The following is a 25,856-nucleotide window of genomic DNA, read 5'->3' as shown; positions in this document are numbered from 1 at the left end:
CCATGTGAGCTCTCTCCATCACCATCTGAATATCCTGTGCACACTCCCTTCCCTCTGAACTCTTTACTAGCAGCACTTTCCTCAAATTTCTCATGTGTCAAACCTGATGAAACCCTAATTAGTCTGCAGCACCTTTTGATCTCGATGTAGGGCAGGGACAGGGGAAGAGGAAGACAGACAAAAGGATTGAAGTTGGAGATGAGAAAAAAATTCTTTGCAGAGAGAGTGCTCGGGCATTGGAATGGGCTGCCCAGAGAGGGGGTGGATTCCCCATCCCTGGAGGTTTTTAAACTGAGATTAGCCGTGGCACTGAGTGCCATGATCTGGTAAAGGAACTGAAGTTGGACCAAGGGTTGGACTCGATGATCTCGGAGGTCTTTTCCAACCCAGTCAATTCTATGATTCTATGATTCTATGAAAGGAGATGTGTGAATCTGACAGCCCCACCCCGCTGCTGTGGTGGCAGGATCTCTGCTGGCACTTGGTGGCAGAAGCCACACTGTCAGCGTGAGGGATGCCAGGCTATTTAAGGAACAAAACTCTGCAGCTTCATAACGGATCAAATAGTTGCAGGGATGTGATAGTGTGGGAGAGGAGGCAGCTACACTGGCTGCTCCTGATGCAGAGCAGCCACAGCTTTAAATACTGGGAGAAGTCTTGCTACTGTGTTTTGAAATTGAAGATAAATAGAGGGGAAAAAAAGAAAAAAAGAAGAAAAAGTTTAGGAAGAAAGGTTTTAAAGAATCCTTCAAAATATTTTTAGTTTATTCCTGATACAGATTTCTCCTTTTCACATTTTTTCTATTTCTTACATGCAGGTCATAGTGGTTCCTCTCCCACAAGTGACAGCTTAAATTCTTGCCTCAAACACCCAAAATCTCAGGTTTTTCTGTCGTTATGACCTTATTTTAATACCTCACTGTTGGCCCCCACTTACCAGGATGTAAAGGGCCCCTTCTGAGCTGTTCTGGTACTCATCAATGGTTGAAAAGACAGACAGCACCAGGCAGGAGAAAACTAGTAGAAAACTACATAACACAAATATTAAAAAAAATAAAATAAAATAAAATAAAATAAAAAGGGGAGAGAGAGAGAAGGTCAGTCTTCAGGTCAGGAATTTTTCAGACTCATCAAAGTAGTCCAGAGAGCAATTTTTTGGACTAATTTCTTTGTGAGCATTTACTGTGCTGCTGCTACTGCACCATGTAAAAAGGGTAAGTAAAGTGGCCAGTTTTACTAATTGAAAGGGTTATATGTGGACAGATGGACCCACTGCACTGTTCCCAGTTTGGCCAGTGCCAATCCAACTCCCCTCCCAGCTGGCAGCTCTGATCACTTCCTTCAGCAAACATCCAAAGGAATGGGGGCATTTCTAACTGGGATAGGAGGGAGCAGACTGGCTGAGGAGCAGCAGCACAGGCTGAGCATGAGCCCGTAGAGAACTCCACTGATGCTCTTCTTGTGCATTTACATCCATAAAAGCTCACACAGGAGTGGGACTGCATTTCTTGCCAGGGTAGGACATTTTTAGGTGGATTTAATGTTCCTTTCTAAGGCAGGTACTCTACATTAACTCCTCACTGCCTGGAAAGGCTGGTGGCTTTTTGGGTTTGTGTAGCAGCACTGGGAGGTTGGTAGTTGTTACTCTGCTCCTCTGTGGCCAGACACATGACCCAGCAGGGGTTTGATCCTGTCCAAGGAAATGTCATCTTGGTGTTTTTGGTACCATGAAGCCAGAGACACCCTTGGCACTGGGGAGAGAGCTGGGCTGGCCCCTCTCCCAGCCCTGCAGGGACAAAAGGAGCCTCATCCTGCCATGAGCCAGAAAGAACCCAACTTTTTATCAGCTCTCTCAGTCTCTTATTTACCACAAAAGAGGGGAGATTCTGAAAACCCAGCATTCATCCAGGTCTCATTGACATCTACATCCATGGGCACCCTCCCAAAAGCAGGCTCAGCAGTGCCACACCAGCCTGTCACTCACAGCCTGTCCCCCTCAACACTCGGTGCTGCTCGGGAGTGCTGGACGTTCTGATGCAAATCAAAGGGCACCAAATGACTGACAGGAGCTCGACTCCCTTCAGACACTCAACGCCTCAGTCCTCAGCGACAGAGGTGTCCTGGCATCTGCTCAAGGATGGAGGCTTCCACCCCTGCCCACTTCTTGCTCCAAGAAAAGGAGGGAAATTAATTTACTAGAGATCGATTTACTAATACAATAAAGTAGGCCAGTGCAAGGAGAAACTAAAAGCTGCATTCTTTAAGAGCATTAAATAATTCATCTGTCTGACTTTGTCTCACATTCCTACAAACTGCATTTTGAATATTTATAAGGTTTGGTTCTGCTGGTGGGGGCTGTTCCTTTTTTGGGTGAATAAAGAAAAGAAGTTTCACACTGCCAGGTCATACTTGTGGCTTTGCAGTGACCATTAATGTCATAGTAACAAGTAAAAATAGGGAAATTTGCAGTATTTATTCAAACCACAGCTGAAACGTGGTGGTGAGGTAAGGGACTGCTGCAGGTAAGAGACCTTCAGAGCCATCTCAGCCAAGGCTGAGCTTTGTCAGCCACAAGATGAATTCAGCACAGAGTAGATAAGGATAATTACCTGATTTCTCACTGCAGATTTTCTCTTTTCACACCAGGTTTGGTACCCAGACACTTGAAACAATCTCAACAGAGTAAGAAAACCTCCCTTTCAATCCAACTCATGATGTCCCTTAATGTCTTCTCTAGGTCTCACTTAAATTATCTTTTCTCCCCAAGCTGTTCATTTAAAATCCTTGCCATAAACAATCCTACTGCAACCTGCTCTGCAGTCAAAGGGGCTTCATCCACCCCAACATCCTCTGAATTGCCTGGCCCAGGCCCTGGGAGCTGGAGACAGACCCCTGCTGCTGCCTGCACTGCTGCAGGGGGAGCAGAGCCCTGCACACCAGGAGCGAAGGAGCCGCAACTGGGTCAGGCAGCCCCGCTCCTGGGGTGGCCCAGATTCTGCTGCAAACTCCTCTGTGGAAGTGAGAAACAAATGAATAATCAACAACAGAAAAAAGAGAAGATAAAAACAAAAGGAAAAAAAGATAATGGAGAGAGATCAAGGGAAAAGAAAATCCTACATTTTCTGATTAAAGAAATAGAATGGGACTTGCTTTTATTTTTGTGACTAAACATCACTGTAAAATGCCTAAGAAGAAGCTGAAAACAAACTGTCAATATCAGCACAGCCTTGCACACTGTGTTTGCTCAGATGACCACCTTGGATGGATCCAGAATGAAGCCACTCTCAGATGATGAGTTCTGGCAGAGACATACACCACACATAAACAGGATTCCTGTACATTAAATTATCACTAGACAGATATTGATGGGACAGAAAAAAGAAAACAAACAAAAAAAAAAAGAAACTGCTTTATCACTCCAAATGCCATGGATGGATTGTGCAAACCATGGTTATGGGGAGAGCTGGGGCAGCTCTGGGTGCAACAGGGGCAACCAAACATCTTTGTGCTGCTTCTTCCCTTCCCCAGCACATCCCTGCAGCCTCATCCCCAGCTTTTCCACTCTCCTCATTCCCCAGGGCCAGCTCAGTGCTGCTGTAATTTCAGCTCTGGGCTCCCCAGGGTTCCCATTGCCAGGGAGACCTGCTGCAGATCACGCTTTCAGGGCCAGCATTAATTACAGCACTGCTGAGCATGTGAGGCAACAGGGAATGCACCAGCTCATTCAGCAAAGAATGGGAGCTCCATGGCCAAATCCCACAGGGACAGAAACCTTCCCCCATCTCAGTCACAATGGGTAAGGAACCCCCCTCTCCCAGCTACCAGGTAAGGACCAGCTCTGCCAGCAAGGGATGAAGGCTCTGACTGACCACAGGGTGAGCTGCACAAGCATCTCAAGATAGCCCCACAGTGATGCACAGCTGCTCTGCTTGACCCTGTGGTCCATGAATCTTTGGGATGCTGCAAAAGGAAACTCAGAGGATTCAACCTTTTCTGGAAGGAAACTAAACTCTGGGGGTTGAGGTCTGTATGGCTCCTGGGAGGCTTGGAGGGATCTACAGAACCCCCATGGATAGAGCAGTGGAACAAGCAAGATGAGAGGTATGTCCACACTGGAGATTGTGTGTATAGTCGGAGCTCTCACAGAAGGAAGGCAGTGGGGAACAGGAAGGTGGACTCTGCTTTAATTCCACCTAATCTACCCAGACAGATCAGGAAAGGGCTTCAGATAATAATGGATAGCTAAGGAAGGGGAAATAAGACAATAAATAGTGTAGAGGTTGGGATGAATCTAATTTTTAAAGCTACATATCTAATGAAAGCAAATTATGTCTGCAGCCTGACTCTGGGAAATGTTAATGTTCAATAAGGAACATTAATTAGGTCCCATCTAATGATTTTTGCATTAAAGATGCCAATTCTGCTTAGAGTTCTGGAGAAGACACTATCCTCCTCCTGAGCAGACAGGAGCTGGGTCCTACATGATGCACAGCTGTAGTCGGCACCAGCATCCCCCAAACCCCAGCTGGGATGCAAAGGGCAGCTGGTGGTTTGGGGCCAATGTGATGGCAAGGAAAAAGCTGCCTCCAGCCTCCTGGACAAGGGCACCTCATGTCATTCATGTTCTCACCCACCACCCATTCCCACAGGCACCCAGCACCTTCTGCTGCTCTGACATTCCCCATGCCTGTTGCTGAGACCTTTAAGCTCAGCCAAGACTCAGCTGTGCAAATCTTACTGCTGCTAATACCAATAAATCCAAATACTTGCAAAGTCTGACTTTACATCCAAAGGTTATGTTGACTTAAAACACCCGTGCAAGCTTCTTATTACAATTTTTAAATCCGAGCACAAAATCTGCATATCCATATTTCACATCCACTGTGCTTCAGGTTAGCAACAGAAAAAGAAATGACTGAACTTCCCCTTGGGAAAAAAAATACTTAAAATGGAATGAAACAGGAAAGGTTGTCCTTTCCTTTTTTTTTTTCCTCAGTGAAAGCACATGATGGAATCGTCATAAAGCTTCTCAGGTTAATCATCTAATTTGCCTTCCAAAAGAAACCCCCTTGAATCTACACACCCATTTACATAAGAATTTAAAAAGACCTCTAAATTTATTCCCGAAATCCTCGTACTCAAATAACATCCACTGACATTCAGAAACGTTGGGGTTCCTCTGATGGAGCATCACTGTTTAGCAACCAGATTCTGGGATGTGATGAAGATGGATACAACACAAGGAGGTGACAGAAGCTTGTAATTCCTAACTTTTTAATTGCTGCCCACTTTGCTGGCTTTCCCTGGAACTGGGAAAGGACATTAATGAGTATTTTTCTCCAAGCATTCAAGAGATGCACAATGAAAAGCAACTTAAAACATTTAAAACACTTGAAAATTACTTTAGGGATGTAAACAAGGCATTGATAATTGTGCTAAAATAAAACCATGCTTATGGGCAATCCATCTGTAGTCCCAGCAACCCACTTGCTGCTGGCTGTCTCTGTAGAACGCTGCAGTTCAAATACCTAAAGCTTCAATGCAAATCAAAGGCCAGAAAAATGCAGCAATGACAAAAAGTGAAGGTGAAAGAACATCCATATCAAAGACAAACAGGGATTGGCAAATACCTTTTAGTGCTCAGAGGGCCTCAAAATCAGAATGGGAGCATTTACAGCTCCCTTTAAACCTGCACTGAATCAAAAGCAGAAGTCTGAGAAAGCCACAGCTTTCCCAGGGATAAAGACTGTCATATGGCACCCACCCTTAGCCAGGAGCATCTATCATCTTTATTCATGTGAGCAATCCTGCAGCGACTTGCAACCTGGCTGTTCATTTCCAAGGCTAAACACAAGCCTAAATGGCTCACTCTGGGTTTCCACATCCCTCTGTCTCAGCCAAAATCACCTTCCAAGGCAAATTCTGACACTAGAGGAGCTGAAAATAGAAGTAGGGAGTCCTGCCTTTTGCTCCTGTGCCTTAATAAACGGTCTGCTTTCCAAAAATACCTCCTGATGGTGTCTCCCTTCAGGTTTGGCCATGCCCAGCTCCCTCCTCTCTCCTGCAATTCATGCTCCTTGGATGAGCCTGGAGGATCTCTGAGCATCCATGCGGGTAGGAAACATTGTTTATGATCAACACATCCGCTGGCTCCAAGGCAGGGATTGTCATGGTTTATAAACTTTTTAATAAATCATTATCAAAGGCTTGTCTGGGACAACATTAACAGCTCCTGTGCCTCCTCAGTGCATTCAGGTGATGCCTAAACAGCCCTAATAAGAACCACCCTGCTTGTACAAAGCCACACAGGACAGTGCTGGGAATGGTAGAATGGTTTGGATTGGAAGGATGGATCCTAAAGTTCACCTAATTCCAACCCCCTGCCATAGGGTTGACATCTTCCACTAGAGAAGGTGGTCTAAATGGAGCAATGGAGCACCTCCAGAGGACAATAGTGGTGTTCCAGAGGAGGCTGTGGTGTGGACAGCGTGGCATTAAATGGTGTGCTTGGAGGTGAGAATTCATCAGGCTACTGAAAAAAAACATAGGTCTTAGAGATCATAAACTGTATTATAGAAGTGGCACTAGAATGGTAAGGAAAATCATAGAATCATATGGGTTGGAAAAGCTCACTAAGATCGAGTCTAACCATGACCCCAGCACAGCCAAGCCAAGCACTAAACCATGTTCCCAAGGGCCACAGCTCCATGTCTGTGAAATCCCCCCAGGGATGGTGGCACCACCACTGCTCTGGACAGCCTGTGTGAGGGTTTACTCTCCTGGTCAGCCCTATGTGCCACTGCCTCTAAAACCCCCTGGGACATGCTTCCCAGCCCCTGTGTGTGGGGTAGCAGCACATCTGCTCTCCTGGCTGCTGACAGCAACATGTCAAAAACCAGGAGGTGGTTTTCCAGCAGATCAGGATTTCTGGGGTCTTCCCTGACTCATGGCCAGGACTGGAAACACTGCTGACTGAGCACAGTGCCCTGCAAGAGCCACAGAAACACACCTGCACATTTAAGTCCCAGGGAAGCAGGGGAGATGAGATCTTCTTTGCAGAAGTTTTTCGGGGGAAGTTAATTTCTGATCTATGGGCAGATAAGGAACATTCACAAATGCATCACAGCAAACTAAGAAAAAGAAATAGCTGGTCACAGCTTTAATATATGAGTATGGGAAAGTGGCACAACTAAGTCACAAGAAAACCTCTTCCCCTTCCTTTCTTCTATTTAGGCAGTATATTTCTCAGAAATAAGAGTAGTATGTAAGTTCACATATATTTCCTCCTTCAACATCCACCACTTCTGAAATTAGTTTCCACTCCAAGAGCTCCTTCAGCCTTTTGCTCTTGCTTGTAACAGTCAGAGAGCAGAAGCAGCAGCATCTCTCCCCAGTGCCCAGAGCCAGTCTTGATTCAAACCTATGAACTGCAGGAATCTGAGAGGAAATGGGTTTGGCATGACATAACTTGTTCCTAGTCCAGCAGAGGATTGTATATCTTCACACTTCCAAGCAAGAGTGAGCTTAAGAGCTTTTCTGGCCTGAAGCCTCAAAGAACAAAAGCCATTTAGAAATGTCATGGAATGGAGATCAAGATCTGAACACTTACAGTGGGAAAAGAGTTAAATCTAAGGAATTGCTTGGGGGTTTTTTACAGGTTGGCTCTAATAATTTAACTTACTCTGAATAAAAGCTTTATTAATAATAATGACTGCATACAAAGTTCTAGCTCCAATGTTCCTCTTTGTCCTCATCCAGTATGAATCACTTGGAAATGCTTGTCTGCCTATTCTCCTCACCCTGCACATGCAGCCTCAGAGGAGCCAGATGTCTGGAGGAAAACCCAAAGTATTAATCAAGCCCATGCACCTGCCAGAAGAGTCTGTTCCTGCTGGGATTCAGCGCTGCTGGACTGACGTTTTCTTTCAAAAAATTTGGTGGGGAGAAATATGTTGATGCAGCTGCAGAAATGGCTCACGGGAGAGAATCCTAAAGCCCACAGTGCAATTACGGTGCATTGAGAGGTAAATTAAGAGGATAAAATACTGGACATTTAAGTAATTCTTAAAACATCTGTGCAAGCAGTTATTCAGAGCATGTTCATTGATCTTAATGTGAGAGAAAGTTGCTGTCTCATGCAATACCCGTTATATTCAGATTGAAATCTGAGCACTGCCTCTGTTTCATCCCACAGGGTATTTCCCCAAAAGAGCCTCCGCTTTCTCCCCACCTCTGAGAAATCATTATAGTGAGTGTAGGAATACAAACCTTTCTGATCTAACCTTTATCTCTATCTGAAGATTGTTATTTCTGTTTCTTAAAGCTCTGCTTTTCTGCCACACCTCAAGAAAAATATATTTCAGAAGTAAAGGCAATGCCACATAGTTAGAACATGCAGGAATCAAAATTTCCCTCGCTGAGTCCAAGTTACTCTGACTGACCTGGGCAAGTCCCTTGACCTGACTTAACTGAGCTCTAAAACTGGGTTAAAAGTAAGATGTCCCTGTAAAATGTAATGCTGCATCTCATCTAAACATTCCTCGAGGGAATGGGCTATACAGAAATAGGCTCTGGTCTAATTGCAGATGGGGAGATTGGCTCAAATCGCGCAGGGCTGGTTCCCGCGGCAGACAGGAATAGCAGCTGCTTTTTCAAAGGTCTGTCCCAGAATCAGAGGTTCAGCTGGAGCCTGAGATTTCCCACCCACGAAGGACAAGCTCCATCTCCCTGAGCTCCTTCAGCTTTGCTTCCCCATCTCTGACTTTGCACTAGTTCTGCAGCTCCAAGCAGTACAGCACCCCAGAAAGGAGCATCCTCGCTGAGAGCATCTGCAGGGAGCTGCCAGCACAGAGGCTTGGCAGCCCTCAGCAGCTGCATTAACTGTTCCAGACTCACAGCAGGCAACTAAATAGCTCAAAATCCTTGTGTTGCCCTTAAAAACCTCAGTTTCCCCAGGCTTCAGCCTGTGGTTTGCACTTCCATAAAGGCAGTATCCCAGAGCTGTGTTCTCAGGCCCCTCTCAGCTAAAAGAAAGGAAGAATGGCCAAAATACGGGCAATTATGAAGGCATTTGGATGTCCCAGACATTCCCCAGGGTTCATTCCCAGCTTCATCCCTCAATAAAGAGAAGACAAGAATGTGGTTTCTCAGAACCAGAGGCTAATGGATAACACTGAAGTGAAAAATGCAAATTATTACCAAGGCTTTGTTAATTTCATTTGCTCACCAGTTTGTTTAATTAATGGAGTCTTGGGGAAAAGAAAGAGGCATTTGCAAACTGCCTGTATAATAAGTCTAAGAGTTGGTAATTTTACCATCTGTTTAATTTTACCTCTGTTGCCCCACCAGTGATCGGGAAGGAGCTCACAGGCAAGATCCAGAAGAGTTTCCTTCCAGCCTTTTGACTTTAGAGCCCAGAAAATTATGACCCCCCCCCAAGGTGGGTAAAAAAAACATATCCAGAGGAATAATGGGAATGCTGCAATAAACAGAACTATGCTGCCTCCCACTTACACAGTGTAAAATAGGAAAAACTCCCTGAAATCCACTTTTAACTTCATTTAAGGCTACATTACCCAGCCAATTCCCAAACCCCACACCTGTCCCTCACTGCTGCTTGTGGCTATGAACCACCAAGACATTGGCAGACAGAAATCAGGATCAGGTCAGCATCAATCAGGTGGTGAATAAACCTCTGCAGTTCTCCTGACTTCTAAGGCGATGGATGAGACTCACACAATTGTCCTGTCTTGCTGCTGCCCTCTCTCCAACTAATATTGGACCCCTTGGCCAATTTTTATCAAATCTGCCAAAGGACAGAGGGCCAGTAATGAGCAGCAAATAAGAGAAGAACCTCTTTTCCTCTGTTTTTGCCCCTTGGGGGAGGCTGCCATGTGATCTTGGTGGGGTTGGCACACAGCAGCCAGCCTGGGAAAGCCACGAGCTCACAGAAACCAGCTGCCCCAAGTTCCCCCGCACAGCAAATGACAGGTTTGTTCCCTCTGCTTATTTCCCTGTGCCAGTAAACACAACAATAAATAGCAAGCTGCAGGAGGCAGATGATTGTGTGGTGAAAGGTGGAAAACATCTAAAAATGATTTAAAGCAGGGAGGAGAATAGGAAGAGAAGGCTGTGGATTATATTCTCCAAGGAGGAGGAGGAGCTGTTTGGCTGGTGAAAGGCAGCAGAGGCAGGGAAGGTTTTCCTGCCTACCCCGCAGCTCCGTGCTCTGGGTTATACTCAGGACCTCTGTGCAGGTGCCTTTTTGCAAAGGTAGGACCCCAGATCCAGCCCTGACATTGGACCCCACCAGCTCCAGCCCTGGGACAGAAGCAGGGGCAGCGCTGCAGGATCTGGACCCTTTAAAAACTCCTAAAGAACAGGGACACAGGGCATGGACACACTAAAGCTGAAAAGAGATTATCTAGCTGCCATTTCAACATGCTGGTAAATCAAAGTCGATGGAAGCCATATGCTCTGCTGGGAAGCATCCATCTCGTTGCCAGGGAAACATCCTTCCCATTTAAAATGGCAGGCAAAGGCTTGTAAAAACCTGCTTTTAACCCCCTTTTCTCAGGCACAATCCAAGTCCCCCAGAAGCTGCCCCAGCCCTGCAGCATCGTGCTGTACTGCTGCCTGGGAGAGCTGCTGCAGCCTAACCTGAGAACAGGAGAAGGAGACCAGGCTTTTGCATGAAGTCCAGGGGAAATCAGATCCAGCCCAACAGTGAGACCCTGCCTGCAACTCCCAGCTCACTCTCACGCCAGTTTCCATGGTTTATTTCTCTGGGAAAAACAGGGGAGTGATCACCTGCCTGGGTCACATCGAGCAGTTCCACTCAGACATACACAGATGTGCCCAGCTGTGGGGCAAGACACTGCTCAGCAAGGGAATAACTAACAGCAGGACCATGGCCTGAGTTCCTGCTGCTCAAACACAGCCTCCTGCAAAGCAGCAGGTACCACCCGACTTCTTCCATGCACTGAGCATGAATCTGACCTTGGGAATTACAGCAATCCACAGCCAGGACTGCAGGCTTCCAGAATCCACGATAAACCAGCACTGAGCTCAGCAGCTGGCTGCAATCTGCAGCTGGCCCTGGGTCTCCTGCTCTGCATCTGCATCTTCTCCTTGCTCCCTCTAAGCCAAAGGTACACTCCTTGCTTTTGAAGGGTGGTTTGCTGGGATCTCTGCCAGCTGAGGGAGGAGGATGTGGGAAGGGGACTCCCAGAGCACAATCTTTAATCGGGCATCTTGGAAGTTACGGCAGCAAACACTCTTCAGCCTAATAACACTAATGAATTTGCAAGGGATTTTGTTTTAAACAGAAGATACAAACCAGTGATCACATGGCTACTGGGATAAAAGTGGACATCCTCTTGTGAAGTTGTTACTTCTCTTTGTTTACCTGCAGGCTCAGCCTCTCACAATTTTTTTTTTTATAGAATCACAGAATGGTTTGGGTCAGAAGGGATCTTAAAGATCATCTCATCCCAACCCTCCCACTGTGGGTAGAAATGCCACTCACTAGTCCAGGTTGCTCCAAGCTCCTTCCAACTCAGCCTTGAACATTTCCAGCCCCTCCTTCTTTTTTAACTCTTTGCATTTATTGTAAATCCCACAAGCAGACAAAGCCAAGTTCAGCATTTTCTATTCTGATAAGTAACTATGCTTTAACAACCTTTATAATGGAGATCAGAGACAATATTTAATAATTCAAAGCCTAGGAAGGCCTGATGGGACAAGGATACACACTGAAGTCTCCTTGTTTGCATGGGAAATGGTGATTGCAGCTGGAGGAGGGAGAGGTTAGGGTTACAGCCTGGGGAGCAGGGATGCTGGATTTTATGGCGCAGGCATTCAGTGTCACTCAATTCCTCTGTATCTCAGCTCCCAAATTGGAAAACAGGGTAATGATTCCCCCCTGCATACAGGGGCACAGCTGACGCTAAGCCCAGGCATAGCTCAAGATGTGCCCATGGCCCTCAGTAACCAATAAATCCTTCTGGAGTAGAAAAAAGCTTGGCACAAACCCACTGCAAAGAACACCAGCAACCAGCTCTCACATGGACCAGAGCCAACACAGCGTCTTAAACGACATCAGAAAGCCACTCAGGAGCAGCATCCTCCAGCATGTGACACCAGGGCGTGCCCAACACCACAGCCAAGGTGTTAGTCCTCCCCTATGCAACAGCTCAGGGCAGTTGCAGCAGCCCTAAGTCCCTTTCCTGGACGCTAACTTGGCTCCTGCCCCAGCAGCAGCAGCCGGTGCGGAGCCGTGAGCAGACGCCGCAGCACGAATTCCCCATCAGGGCATCCTGTTCCTGCCAGAGCAGGGAAGGAGTCACCTTCACTCGGTGGCATCGGAGCCAAATCTCCCCGGCGACTCATCAGCCGGCTCCGAGATATGCTCGGGCTGTCTGGGAATTATGTCACCGGGCACTGGAAATATCAACTGGCCCTTTTATGATCCTGCACACTCCTTCCTACCTCCTCCTTGGCTCGGAGCCTCGCGAGTGGCCTGTGCTGTGCGCTGAGGACACCGGCAGTGACAAAAAGAAATGAATGGATAACAGCCAGGTAGTATTTGGAGTTACAGCATCATCAGTCTGCTGCTAAACCAAAGCAGGAGCAGCTCTACATGCTGGTTGTGTAACCCAGCCTCGCAGGACATTCCCCATAATTAGAGGGCCTTTCCCTGCAGTCCCATGGGGACCATATTCTGAACTCATGAAAGGATGCTCAGAATTGAGCTTTCTCTCTAGTACAGTTTTTCAGTCTTCCCTAGAAACAGCAAAAAGCAAGAGGAAGCAGGAAGGAGAGGAGAAAAAAAAAGTTTAATTAATCTCCATTTAATTTCTGCTGCCTGTTAGCAAATGGAATATAAGTGAACAACCCCATCAGGCTGTGCTACCTCTCTGGGCTCTACCAGTCTCTGTGTTTCCAGGTGAGGTGCATATCCCATTGGCCTTCTGCAGCCAGCAGGGAATGCTGTCACAGGGTCAGGCTTGGCTCTGGCCACTCTTCCCAGTACATCCCTTGGGGATGTGGCTGCAGGATAAAGGGACCTCCCTGGTCACAGAGGAGGAAGCAATTCATTAGCTTCATTAATTCCTCTGGGCTTTTTAACATCCTTTGGCTCCCGTGTGGGGAAGAGCAGAAGAGCATGGCTAGGGAGAACTGAACTCCTTTTGCAGGGTCAGCCTGTTTCTCTACAGTGGGCTGGGCTTTGGGCAGGTGCTCTCTACCAAGCACACACCCACAGCAGACTGTTTGCTCTGCAGAGCATTTGCAAAGAGGGGCAGCAAAACTGGCAAGTTCGATGGAGGTGTTCCCAAGTTCTTGCATATGGATGGGTCAAGCCCAGGCAACATCAAGCCCTGAACTCCTAACAGGTCTCCTAGACCTGGCTATTCCAAAGCACAGAGTGGAGACCTGAGGTTGGGATATGTCTCACCTACTTATAAGTGTCTACATCCCCTCCTAGTAAAAACAGTGGGACAGACACACCTTTAGAGTCCCATTCACTTGCCTTACTCAGACACTTTCATTACCTTTCCCTATACTTAAAACCTCAAATCATTCCCTTCATATTCAGACTGGTTAAACCATCACCAGTTTAAGTCTCAGATCTACATGGTGTTATTTAATCTGACAGAGGGCAGGTTTAGACTAGATATAAAATAAAATCTTCCCTGGGAGGGTGAGGAGGCCCCGGCACAGGTTGCCCAGAGAAGCTGTGGCTGCCCCATCCCTGGAAGTATTCCAGGCCAGGTGGACAGGGCTTGGAGCAACCTGGGATAGTGGAAGGTGTCCATTCCCATGACAGGGAGGGTGGAATGAGATGATGTTTAAGGTCCCCTCCAACCTAATTCTATTATTCTATTTATCCCAGGCTTAGACAGGAGATCTACTGATTCCCATACTAAGCCTCAGCAGCTCACTTTGTGCCATTTAACATGACTGGAGATGCTCCCACCACCCACAAACATGGATCAGGGAGTGCAGGCTCAGGGCCTGGAGGGGCAGCTCAGAGAAGGTTTCAAATTATATCTGATTTCTGTTGCAACAACAAAAGGTCAGTGCAGAAATGCTTCCTACCCCTCATTAGCTGGTATGATAAGCGAGAAGCTGCTAATTAAGAATAGCATTAAAAACATCTAGATGTTAAAACAAAAACATTGTGGAGAAGAAGAAATATTCAGTGTAAAATTCTGATAAATTAGAGACAAAAGAGCTCAGGAAATTCTCCTCCTCTCCAGGTCTTTTTCCTTCCTTACAGGAATAGCCATAACTAAGAAAAAAGACAACCACAGTGATGTGCATCCACTACCCACAAGAACCAAACCACGAAGACACATTAACCAGGTTTCTTTAGTGCTGATACGGATTAAATGCTTCGTTCCCTCAGGCTGTGGAAACAGAGCCCTCATGAAGTGCCAGCAATTGAGTTCAAGGCATAATGACATGAGGACTTGTCCCTCTGGCTCAGGGTGATGCTTAATTGGGTGTGAAGTCAGCTTTTGGATGCACATTGCCATCAGCACACTGGCTTGTCTGCAGCTCCCTGGAGAGGAGTTACGTGAGGAACTCTCCTTCACCCCCAAATCCATATGCAGTTTTCTGCAAGGCCACCACACACCCATGTCTTAAAAGGCCCAGCCCAGGGAAAATGACACAATGAAACTTCCTCAGAACACTGGCAGTGTCTCGAAGAGCCCTCCTACATTTGCCCATGGCACCTCCAGTCCCTGCTCTAAAACCAACAGGGAATTACATCCACTCAAGTATCTCAGCTCTCCTAAGTAAGAAAAACTCCAATGATCAAAAACCCAACAGCATCAGCAAATCAACCTCTGGGGAGAAAAGAGGGTACAAATCACACCTACCCCTCTGTCATGAGCCACTGTAAAGCAAGAGCTGCTCCTGGACATGGACACACAGCACTCTGTCTCCCTGTGAGTCCCAGCAGCTGTACAACCCCAAGATGGACAAATATCCCATGCAAGCTCCTACCCATACTCCAAATGGCCATGCCCCTTCAGCCAGGAGAGATGGGATCAGCAGAACGAACCTTCCAAATGATGGATCCAGTTTGAGGGTTGGTTTTGCTGCTCATTCAAGCCCAGAGTCTTTATATAGAGTCAGGGCAGGATCCAAAAGCGGAAGAGAGACACCCACTCCAAGGGAGTGTAACACACACACTGAAATAAATAGCTCCCTGTCTAAGGAGATGACTCAGGAATCTCACCAGTCCTTACAGCAGGAATCATTGCTAATAAACCCCAGAAAACTTGGAGGAAGGTCTAGCAAGAGGTTAACTGGACACGACGTGGCATGTCCAGCCTTGTCAGACATAGAGGAAGAGGAAGGATGAGTAAACACAGAAATAAACCATTGTCCAACACTGATGCAATGGTCACACCAGCCTGAGTCCCTCATGCTGCCTACTTGGTGGAAGAGCAATGAGTTGTCCTCATTATGGAGGAGAGGTTTTGATTTTCAGTGCTCCTCCTGGGAACACTCAGGCTTAACCACCATATGGCTTGAAGTGGCAGGAGGCAACACAGCCTCACTCCCTGTTTGTCCACCTATAATATACAGATATTTATATTTACCTCTTTTGCTCCCCTCTTCAGTGAAAGATGGAGCGCTCTTACATATCCAATTACATTCTTCAGATCAGGTAATGAACCTCCCAGCAAGCATAAACTCAATTAATGGCCACTTTGAGACTGTGAGTTGTGCAAAAGCCCATAAACAAGCTGGAGAAAGTCTCCCAGAGCTGTCATTTTGCTGCCATATATAACACTCGAACAGGACAAAAGTCAGTGAGACCCATTCACAGCCCTCTACATGCTGCACCTGTAGTGGACAGTGAGATCACAGGACACTGCCCCACCATGGGTGATCCATGGCCCTGGAAAAATGTGCCACCTCCACCCTCCCAGCCCAACATTAACCCTGCTGAGATCCTCAGATCAGAGGATTTCCCACTGAGATGGGCTGGCCCATGACTGACAGTCTGCTGTAGTCAAAGCCAACCCCAACTTCCTTTGCAAAGCCAAGGAGCATGAACAGAAACCAACCTACCAACTCAAAAGCAAATAAGATGACAGGAAATACTGTTAAAAAGAGAAGTGGAGCAAAGATAACATTTACCAGCAGTGCCCCAACAACTACTTTATGCATTTCACATGTCTTGACTGTTCAATACACCAAATCATACAGCAGGGACTGGATCTTTTTGACTTGATGCACAAAACAGAAGCTTGTAGACTTCTATTTCCATTGGAGGTGCTTGCACATTGATGTAATATGATTAAAGTATTATTTTCCCCTTTCTATTAATTTTAACTATTCTTTGACCTTTTTCTTTTGCACGCTCTATTAATCTTTCCCACCACATCAAATCCAAGCTGCAAGAAACAGACACAGCAGGTACCCAGACATGACCTATTGCACTCACACAAGAGACTGAAGAGGTGTACACAAGTCATCTTTGAGTCAGGATTTCTGCTAGCTAATTTTTTTTTTCCTGGGCATCATAATAACTTCATAGAGAGTGACAGCCCAGCTGTGGAAGCTGTGTTAGGATTGCCTGCCCTGCTGTGCTCATCCATTGCAGTGCGTGACAGCAGCTCTGCTGCCACCCCAACCGTATTTTGCTCTGACACCGTCACCTCCCCGGGCTGGCAGAGCTCTAAATGAGAAAGCAGGACTTCCAAGCAGATCAGGGTTTGTTTACAAATGTGGAATTTGTAAATTCTTGGGAAAGACCCTCCAGAAGGCAAACTCTCTGCCTCTTGCAATTCTGTCCTGAAAAGACCAAGCACCAGCCACAATGGACTGCCAGGATCCTCAGATGAAGAGAGGGTACCTCCTAACCCAGTTGTTCCCTCTGCCCTTGCCTGTCCTCTTGGTTCTTTTCCCTGTCCTACCCTCCCACAGGAGGCATTAAAAAAGGAGGATCTCTGAATGAGGACTGACCAGTGGGCACTCCCCTTAGAGAGCCAAAACACAACTGGAGCTGCTTAGGAGCTACAATCAGTATCAGCAAGGCTGGATTGCTTTCCCCAGTCTTGGCTGCAGGTTGGCAAGAGTTGATCAGGATTTGCTACAAAGGTTCCTTTGACAAAAACACTTCTCAAACGTGGCTGAGTAAAGTTGGATCTCAGATCTTGGTCACCCATTTTAATGTGGACCAGCCTCATCTCTCACCTTGACTTGACTTGGCAGGGTGTTCACAGTGTAGTTCTGGCTCTGAGGACCCCACTTCCTACTGAGGCTGGAGGAAGGAGGTGGGACATACCTCAGCTCACTCCAGTTTCCAGTTTGAAATCATGTCAGGCTCTGTCTTTTCTCCCCCTTAGCTGGACACATCCCACTCAACTTTCACGTAAGGTGTGCAAGGGAACTTGGGCTCCCTCTGCCATCAGCAGAGAGAACTGGGCAACTCCAGAAAGCAAACCTGCTCACTTAAGCCTATACCAAAGCTCCTACGGGATTTGCACAAGGAATCCAGCACGAATCTGAGCCTCACCAAATTCAAGCTGAAAGTCCACTACTCCTGAAACGACTGGACATTCTAAATCCTGAAACAAATCAAGTGACTGCTCAGTCACAGGGCTTACAAAGCCAAGGCTGCTGCTGCACCCAGTGACTCTGATGTAGCTTTACATCACCTCCCTACAGCAGCAAGAGCAAGAGGTGAGACAATTTCAGAAGACTTCTTGCTTCCCACACCTTGGAAAAGGCTGCCCTTTGACATCCAATCCACTCAAAAAAGTCACCAGATGGATGTTTACCAACACCAAAGGTACGTTAAGAGGCTGGAGTGATGCCAAAGAGAGACCAGAGAGTTCTGGAGGAATGCTCTGCTTTCCCTCAGTTATTGGCAGTTAGACAGTCAAGAAGCCCCAAGGCTGTAATAAAGCAGCTCTTCCCATCCCAGCTGGTGCCTTGTGTGAGATACTCCCCATCAAACACTATAAGTAATTATTTCAGTGCTTTGGAATAATTGCATGTGACGTCCCCTAAACACCTCCACTGTAAGTGTCACAGGAGGCTGCATTTGCAGTTTACCCAGGATATGGCCAGGAGAACTGTGTGGGGAGCTGAGGTCACAGCAGATGAGCTGAACAAGTAAAATCAAGTATCACACAATTTGTTCTTACTGGAGAAAATTTACATTTTTCTTTTAATCTGGATAGATGGGCACATCCACCCAGGGACCATATTTATATTATATTTATATATTTAAATACCTACTCCTGCAGTCAAGGCAGGGTCATCTTTTGCCACAGGTGACTGTCAGAATAGCCCAAGTGGTTTTTTTGTCTTGCAACCTGATTAGGAGCCATTTAAACATACAGCAGTGAAGGACCCAGTTGCAGCAGCCAAACCACTGCTCACTGTCCTTCTGCACTACCTTCTTCTGTCACGTGCTCACTAGTCAGATCAGCTTTTATCACAGCTCTCATCTAAATACGTTCATGAAACTCAGTTTAGACCACCACAACAATCTGGTTCTGCAATACGGTTCCTTTTGGACCATCAGAGGCTAAAAGTCCTTGGATTATTCCGAAGCAATGTGTATCTCAATTCTGGAGACTCCTTTGATGCACTGAGAACAGAGACCTCACACCAACAGGGACAGGCCCACCTGTTGTGGGCAGGTAAGATGACACCAAACTCAGCCCATCCACCAGTGACATCCCGGGACCTCCCGGATTCTCCTTCCCACCTCCTGGCTGAGTTGGGATGAAGGAGCCAGTACAGATCTCCCACAGGTGCTGAGCTTGATGGATGTGCTAAGCTTTGACCTCCAGTGCTGATGCCCTCAGCCGTGTGGTTGTGTCCACCCGAGGGACCAGGGAGACCTTCACAGTGTGAAGCCTCACGAGCTCCTCTCCAGCTGCTTAGTCAGAGCTTGGTGGGAGCAACCTGATTTCAGTCGCTTTAATGTGTCACGTTCCAGGCGTCACACTCACCCCACACTGACATTAAGGAAACGAAAAACAAGCTGATCCCCTGGGTGACCTCCTTTCTGTGCTGCAACGCACCTCACTCACTCAACCAGATGAGTCTTTCTGTGGCTCAATTTATTATTTATTATTAATAGAGGAAATAACCAAAAAAGCAAGACCCAAATCCTGTACAAAAGGGAAGATGGACATTGCTGAAAGATATGAAGTTAGCAAAAAGCAGGGGGTTTGCACTGCAGCAGAAGGAAGGGACATTAGTAGGATGAGACATTGTGGTTCCTTTGGCAGGGCAGAGTGGGCAGGGCAGGGGGTTTCCCTCTCAGTTTGGCATCAATGGTGCTGACAGTGATAAAAAGCACCTAAGTTTAGTGTTTGGCTTCTGGTATACAAGTAGCAAAGGCTTAGCCCTGCATAATCCCCTTTTAGGTAGCCCAAATGCTTAGCTGTTTTCTTAGTTCTTGAGCAACAGATTCCTCTTTAGATTGTGGTGACAGGGAGATGTGCCAGTCCTTTTTCCTGCTGTGTGATGTCCCATGGAACAGATACAGGAGAGCTGATAAAAACAGAAAGTGGCTCCTACAAACTTTGTCTTTGGGTGAGGGCTTGCCACGAACCACCGCTCCTCAGTGACTGGGGATGGGTAACTGAGACTGTCAAACTACATTTACCCCAAATTCTGATGTGAGAAATTATCTGGGAATGGATCTATGTGAACCATCCATGTTTCCATCAGTCTCTGAGGAGTGGAAGGAGTCACAAAAGAGGCCAAATCTGCACTGAGAAACCCTAGACCTCCAGGGAAGCAACTGCATCCACCCCCCATGCTCCCACGGTGCCAGCTGTGACCATGCCAGGATGCAGTGCAGGGAGGAGACTCCTTGGAGACTCCCTGGAGAGAGGGGTAGATTGTGGCTGGGGTTATAAGGGAAGAACAAACTGGATGGGGACAGTACAAGGAAATTTTAATAGAATTAGACAGGGAGGAAATGTTCTTCCTTATTATAATTTAAGTCCATGCACTTGCTTAATTAACTGAATGTATGGTGCACAGTGTGCGGATAAAAAATGCACCCAAACTATTTTTAACACAGTTAAAAAGGTGCATTGGAGTTGTAAATTCTAAGTAGGAAATGCAAGAATTATGTTGGCTCCTGAGCACACAGCTTTAAAAGTGCCTGAATCCAGACTGTTTTCTTGCCACTGCCCCAAATGAAGTCCACTCCTCTTCATCTCAGGGACCAAAGAGGAGCAGCTCACTCAGGGATCAGCAAATGTGCTTCCAGACACATCAGGCTATGAGGGTACCCAGTGCAAGAACCTTGATTAGGCTGGCACAGAACACAGTGATCCCTTCTGAAATAAAATGGCAAGTACGGACTAAAAGTCACTTTAAAGTATCACAGCCCTTTCAGCTCAGCACCTCTGAGCATGGGGCAGGTTACAAGGGAAAAGGGCTAGAAGGAAACATAGATACTTAGATTATTCAAAGTAATAAAATGAAAGAATTTTGGAAGCTAAATGCTTCCTTGTGCAGAAAACTGCCTCGAGATCTAAGTGCTGCTGCATCCCTCAAAAATCCTGATCTACTATTTAGACACAGCTCAACTTTTCAAGTTGCAGCTCAACCTTGAACAGAATGAGGCCACGTGCTGCATCGTTAAGGATCTGCCAGGGAAAAAAAAGGGAAAAAAAAGGAGGAGGAGGAATAGAAAAGAAAGATGTTGAGAGAAATACTGGGAAATGATGAGAGATGGGGGAGCCAGAGTCCACCTCCAGCCATACTCAAAAATGGGACCCACCAGGCTCAGCTGTCCACGGGGCAATGTAAAACATACATTATATATGATCTGGTAACACACAACTCCCTTGAGCAGGTCACCCAGTTGTGTCAGTGTAGGAAGAGCTATTAACTACAAAAATGAATCATAACACAGAAATATAAAACTGTGCTTTTGCTCACAGAGGCAACAGCACTTTTACAGAGGCAACATTTGAAATGAGAACAGGTTAATGAGTTTGGGTTGGGGGCGAGGGGAAAATGGGGGAGTTTCCCTGGTTTGAATTTCCCTGGTTTCTTTTGCATGAAATGGTATGGAAAAGGGAATGAGCGACAGCAGGAAGAGGTGGGGAATGAAATCAGATGGATTGGATCTAGGATGCAGCACTGGAAATAAATGCAACCTGCACAGGCATCTCAAGGCAGAGCATCAATCACCTGGTGCAGAACCAGTCTGGGAGATGGGTCTTCCAACAGGCATTTGTCAGAGGTCCTGACTCAGAGGCACCTCTCATGTTTATTAAAACATCTCTATGCTGGGAGAGTCATTCCAGTTGGTATCCTGGCATTGGGTGCAGGGAGTTGCCTGAGCAGCACAGCAGCCCTGGAACAGCTCCACATCTACAAATGCTGAGTCTATAAGCATCTCTACAAGCTAAAACCCAACCTTGCAGAGTCACAAACTCATTCAGACTGGAAATAGCTCCTAAGCAAGAAAGTCTTTGTGAGCAGCCGGAGCAGAAAAATCAGGGTGCTGGCATATGGGGTCCGGGTAGAAGAGCTGACTGAGCTCAAGACAGTAGCAGGACACGCCACCCTCATCCACAGCCTTTTTCAAGAGTTTCATTCCCACACCATGGGGGCTAAAGGTGCTTTTGGAATCAAGACTTTGGCACCAAATGGGGTTTGGGACAGCAGGAGACAGAGTGACCCCAATAGAACTGCACCAACCATCGGGACATTGTGATGGCTCCAGCTCTTCCTTATAAACTTTGTGACCTTGAGCCAGTCTCATCATCCTCCCATATCTTCAAATAAGCAGCCACTAAGCTTTTTATCTGTCCTGTCTGTCTGGATTACAGACTCACAGTTCCAGAAATCCAAGAAAGCCCCCCCTTGCCCCATTCCAACACTCACAGACCTGACTCAGGCCATGCCAGGCTCACGAGGGCAGCAAGGGTTGATAACTGGTGCCTGAGCTTATTCTGGTGACTTTGTATGAAGTTTACCAAATAATAATGCAATAGCAAAGTGAAGAAGCTAAACCTACTGTATGTATAGTTCAGAAGACTGGAATCCATATAAGTTCCTAATACACTGTGAAGAAAAAAATTATCACCAATGCTACACAGACATTGGTGCAATTACCACTTCAGCACTGAATTCAGCCTCCATTTCCCAGCAGGTGCAGGGGTGGAGGGTAGAGGATGGTTTTCTATGGCTCCATGTGGTGTCACAGCAGATTTAAGTGGAGTCACGAGCCCAGAAGAAACAGCTGCTTAGGCTAGGAGAACCAAAGGCACCCCAGGCTGGCACTGGGAACAGGTCTGTTTAGGGTGACCCTGCTCCTGCTCTGGAAGCATTCCTGGATGCCCAAGCAAATGCCACCACAGAGAATCAAACAGGTCAGAAGCTGGAGCAGCTGAGGAAGCCAAGGTTGTTTATAAAGCCCTTACAAGGTAGGGCTACCCATGCTGCTTGCCATTTTCAGCCCCTTCCATCTCTGTCACTGTCACCCCAGTGTCCCAGGCTGGGGTCTCACCTGTATTGAGCAGCGTGCAGTGCACATTGCACAACATCTCTCCCCATCCTTGGCGCACACACAGGGAAGTGCCAGCTCACAACGCAAATGCTCGGCCCCTCCACACAATTCTGGAAGATTGTGCGACACAAACCACCTACAACTCCAGAGGATGGCCAGCATGAAGGATGTCCCCAGCACTGGACTTCACACTCCTCATTGTAGCTGCAGCTGAGTTCCACAAATGCTCCCTCGCCTCCTCTCCAGTTTCCCTGGGGGCATGAGCTTCCCCAAGGACCCCAACTCACTGCAGTGTCCAGCAAAGCTTCCCACCCAGCCAGGATCTCACCTCTCTGACTGGTCCCACCAACACCTCCCTGGAATGTACAAAATGGCTGAGGACCAGAAAGCACATCCCAACCCCTTTATCTTACAACGGTGTTACACCAAAAGCATGGGGAGGGAAAAAACTCAGAAAAGCCCCCAAAATTCCTCTTGCTGAAGCTGACAGAGGCCCTGGCCATGACGAAAAACACAGGAAAAAAAACCAAAGAATCACCATTGGCACCAAGGGCAGAAGCACCTCAGCCTGAGCCCAGGCCTGCAGAAGAGCCTGGTGGGACTGTGGAAAGTCCCAGAGGGAAGGGAGTTGCAGTAACACAGCGATTTATCTTGACCCTTTGCAGTCCTGGGAATAACGGGAAGTCATCTGCTCTCCTATGCAGCAATGCCTCAGAGATGGGCATCCTTCTGCCAAACACAGGTCAGCGGGGCCATTTCTGCCTAAACCCGGTTCCAGGGGGCAGATGAGCACCCAAGGATGCTCCTTTGTTTACCGCTCGGCGCTGTGCAGGCAGGGAGCCCCAGACACTGATTAGCATTTCTTTCTAGACACATCTCCAATTCAGCCTCTTCCCACGGGGGGACAAGAAATACCTCCACAACCCTGAGCAGAGCTCCAGAACCAACCACAACCCCAAATCCTCCGCAGACACCCAACAGGCAAAGATGGGGCCGGGAGGGGAAGGATGATGGGGGCTGAGGGAGGAGGAGAGGCAGTGCCTGAGCAGAGCTTTTTGTTCCTCTGCTCTCAGCATTGCTATGGTGATTTCAAGCAAGACGGAGGAACAGTCGCTACCCGTCACTCGCTGCTCAGCCCCCTGCACCGACCGCATGAGCATCCCCTTCCCCCGCAAGCAGGAGCGGGCAGGGGAAAAAAGCGACCTGGTGCATCACACCTTTCTGAGATGCTGCCCACCCAGCTCTGCAGGGGCAGCTTCTACACACCCGCCCCCCTCCCCGGATGGCCATCGCCGCCTCCCGCCCCGTCCCCGGGCACCGCCTGGGCTGGGGCGAGGGATGCAGGATGCGGGATGAGGGATGCGGGATACAGAGGCGGCCCAGCCCGGCGGTCCGATTGCTCTGAGGGGTGAGAGGCTCAGCCTCCGCCCCCCGCAGCATCCCCCGGGGCTCCCCAGCCAGCCCTGGCACCCGGCATCCCCTCCCCGCGCCCGCTCTGCAGCTGGAGCATCCTCCCTCCTCGGCGCGTTTGGGGGGCTGGGAGGGGTGGAGGAGGGCACACTGAACCGGAGGGGGCTTTGCCATCAGGTTTGCCCCTCACCCTTTTACTCACACGTATGCGTGGTAAATGAAAGCCCATCCCCGCGGTCTCTCCAGCACATTGTAGAGGAAATTCTGCAGCTTGCGGTAAAAAGCATTCCGTTTTGGGGGCTTCCCGCTGCCCGAGACCCCGGAGCGGGGCTTGCTGAGGATGCTGCCCCGCTTGGAGCTCTCGGAGCCGGCGATGAGGAGCGCTCCGTCCCGGCTGGAGTCCGGGGCGCCCGGGTCCAGCCCCACGAAGCCCACCTTGAGCTTCTTCTCCGCGGCGGGCCCCGGGTAGACGCCTCCGTTGCGGGATTTCTGCACCATGGTGGCGGCGGAGGGCGGCGGGGCCGGGGGCGGCGGGGGGCTCCGGCGGGGGCTCCGCCCGCGCTCCCCGCCGCTGCTCCGCGCCCGGCGCAGCCGAAGCCGCAGCAGCCGCTGCAATCGGCTCCGCCAGCGCCGCCCCAACGCCGCCCGCCCCGTTAACCCTTGGCATCCCCCGCCGGCAGCAGCCTCTCACACGCCCCCCACTTCCAAAATTTCGGGTTTGCCACCCAGCCCCCCAACCAAAAGGGTGGGAAAAAAAAGAGGCTTTGGCCGCTCCGCACCAAGAAAATCAGGATCTGGCATTGTTTCCCCGAATGTAAACTCCAGCGTTCTCAAAGCAGGTTCTAGCATCCCCCTCTCAAATCAAGATCTGACATCTTCCCCCTGCCCCCTGCTCCCAACCCAGTGTTCAGTGTCCACTTCGAAAACCAGACCCTAATATTCCACCAAAACCCACCAAGGAGTGACCTCTTTATGCAAAAGCCCCATGGGAAGGCTGGGCAGCACCCTTTGATGGGATCCCCATTCCCATAAATTTGACCTGGCCCCACTGGCAGCAGGTGCAGACACTGCTTTAGTTTCACAGGAAGGACTCAATCCATGCCCTACCTCTGAATGCCCACTCAGCCACCAGACCTGCTCACCCTCCCCACAAATCCTTGTCTGCAAAGTCATTCCCTTCCTCCACACTTCCCGAAGGTTCAACCTACCGCCTTAGGACTTGGAAGCCCAAATTCAGCTTCCCCTATGCCCTGAAACCTCACCATGATGGGGTTCCTGAGTTGGCCAATTTCCTTCTGACCTTCCCATCTTCACAGGACTCAGGAGAAGGCAGATATGCTGCAGAAAACTGAGATAGGGCAGAGGTACCTGTCCCACACAATTATCTTCCATCAAAAGGGTTCACTGCAGTGCAATGGGAAGACCTGCAATCAAACAAAATCAAGCCCAGGATCATCAACTCCTGCACAGTGACTTTTCTATCCCTTACAACCCAACAACTCACAGATAATTTGTGAACTGCACAGTTCTGCGTGTTCTTTGTAAGTAAACAAGGCTTTGGGACAAGATATTTTGGTATGTAAATTGAATTTCAAGCTCAGATGAGCTGCTCCTTTTGTCACAAATACCTCAACACGATGGTTGTAGGAAAGCAGCAAAATGGTTGCCCCCAGTTTCATGGCTGCAAGAACCACCCAGGGCTGTGTTTTGTTTCCTCTCTAACAGAGTCAGCAGTTGGAAAACCAACCCTGTCACTGTATTGTTGCCAGCTTTTCCTGAAATTCATATTTAAATGAGAAAATCAACATAACCTTCCCGAGCGCACTTCTCAAGTCCTGGCTCTTTGATCCTCTCCTAATTCCTCAGGAGAATCCCAGTGATAACTAATGGACAAGAGGAGAGTTGAGATGAAAGCTGCTGC

At 48.1% G+C, this 25,856-nt stretch overlaps 1 protein-coding gene across 11 annotated transcripts in view; it reads right to left on the bottom strand.

Annotated features, from left to right (window-relative positions):
• KCNQ2 (potassium voltage-gated channel subfamily Q member 2) overlaps window positions 1-24,549 on the bottom strand; it is a 75,907-nt gene extending 51,358 nt beyond the window's left edge. For 10 of the 11 annotated variants that reach the window (XM_071573241.1, XM_071573243.1, XM_071573242.1 and 7 more), the window contains exons 1-2: window positions 24,138-24,549; window positions 938-1,028 (exon numbers count right to left, since the gene is read on the bottom strand). In XM_071573241.1, coding sequence (XP_071429342.1) covers window positions 938-1,028; window positions 24,138-24,433 — 387 coding nt within the window. In that variant the 5' untranslated portion in view covers window positions 24,434-24,549. The remainder of the gene's footprint in view (window positions 1-937; window positions 1,029-24,137) is intronic. The other variant, XM_071573240.1, reaches the window with a different exon arrangement.
• Window positions 24,550-25,856: the final 1,307 nt, after the last annotated feature.

The sequence above is a fragment of the Pithys albifrons genome, chromosome 18 (assembly GCF_047495875.1).
Source record: "Pithys albifrons albifrons isolate INPA30051 chromosome 18, PitAlb_v1, whole genome shotgun sequence".
NCBI lineage: Eukaryota > Metazoa > Chordata > Aves > Passeriformes > Thamnophilidae > Pithys > Pithys albifrons.
The sequence above is the reverse complement of the archived record's forward strand: the minus strand, read 5'-3'. Positions and strand labels throughout refer to the sequence as shown.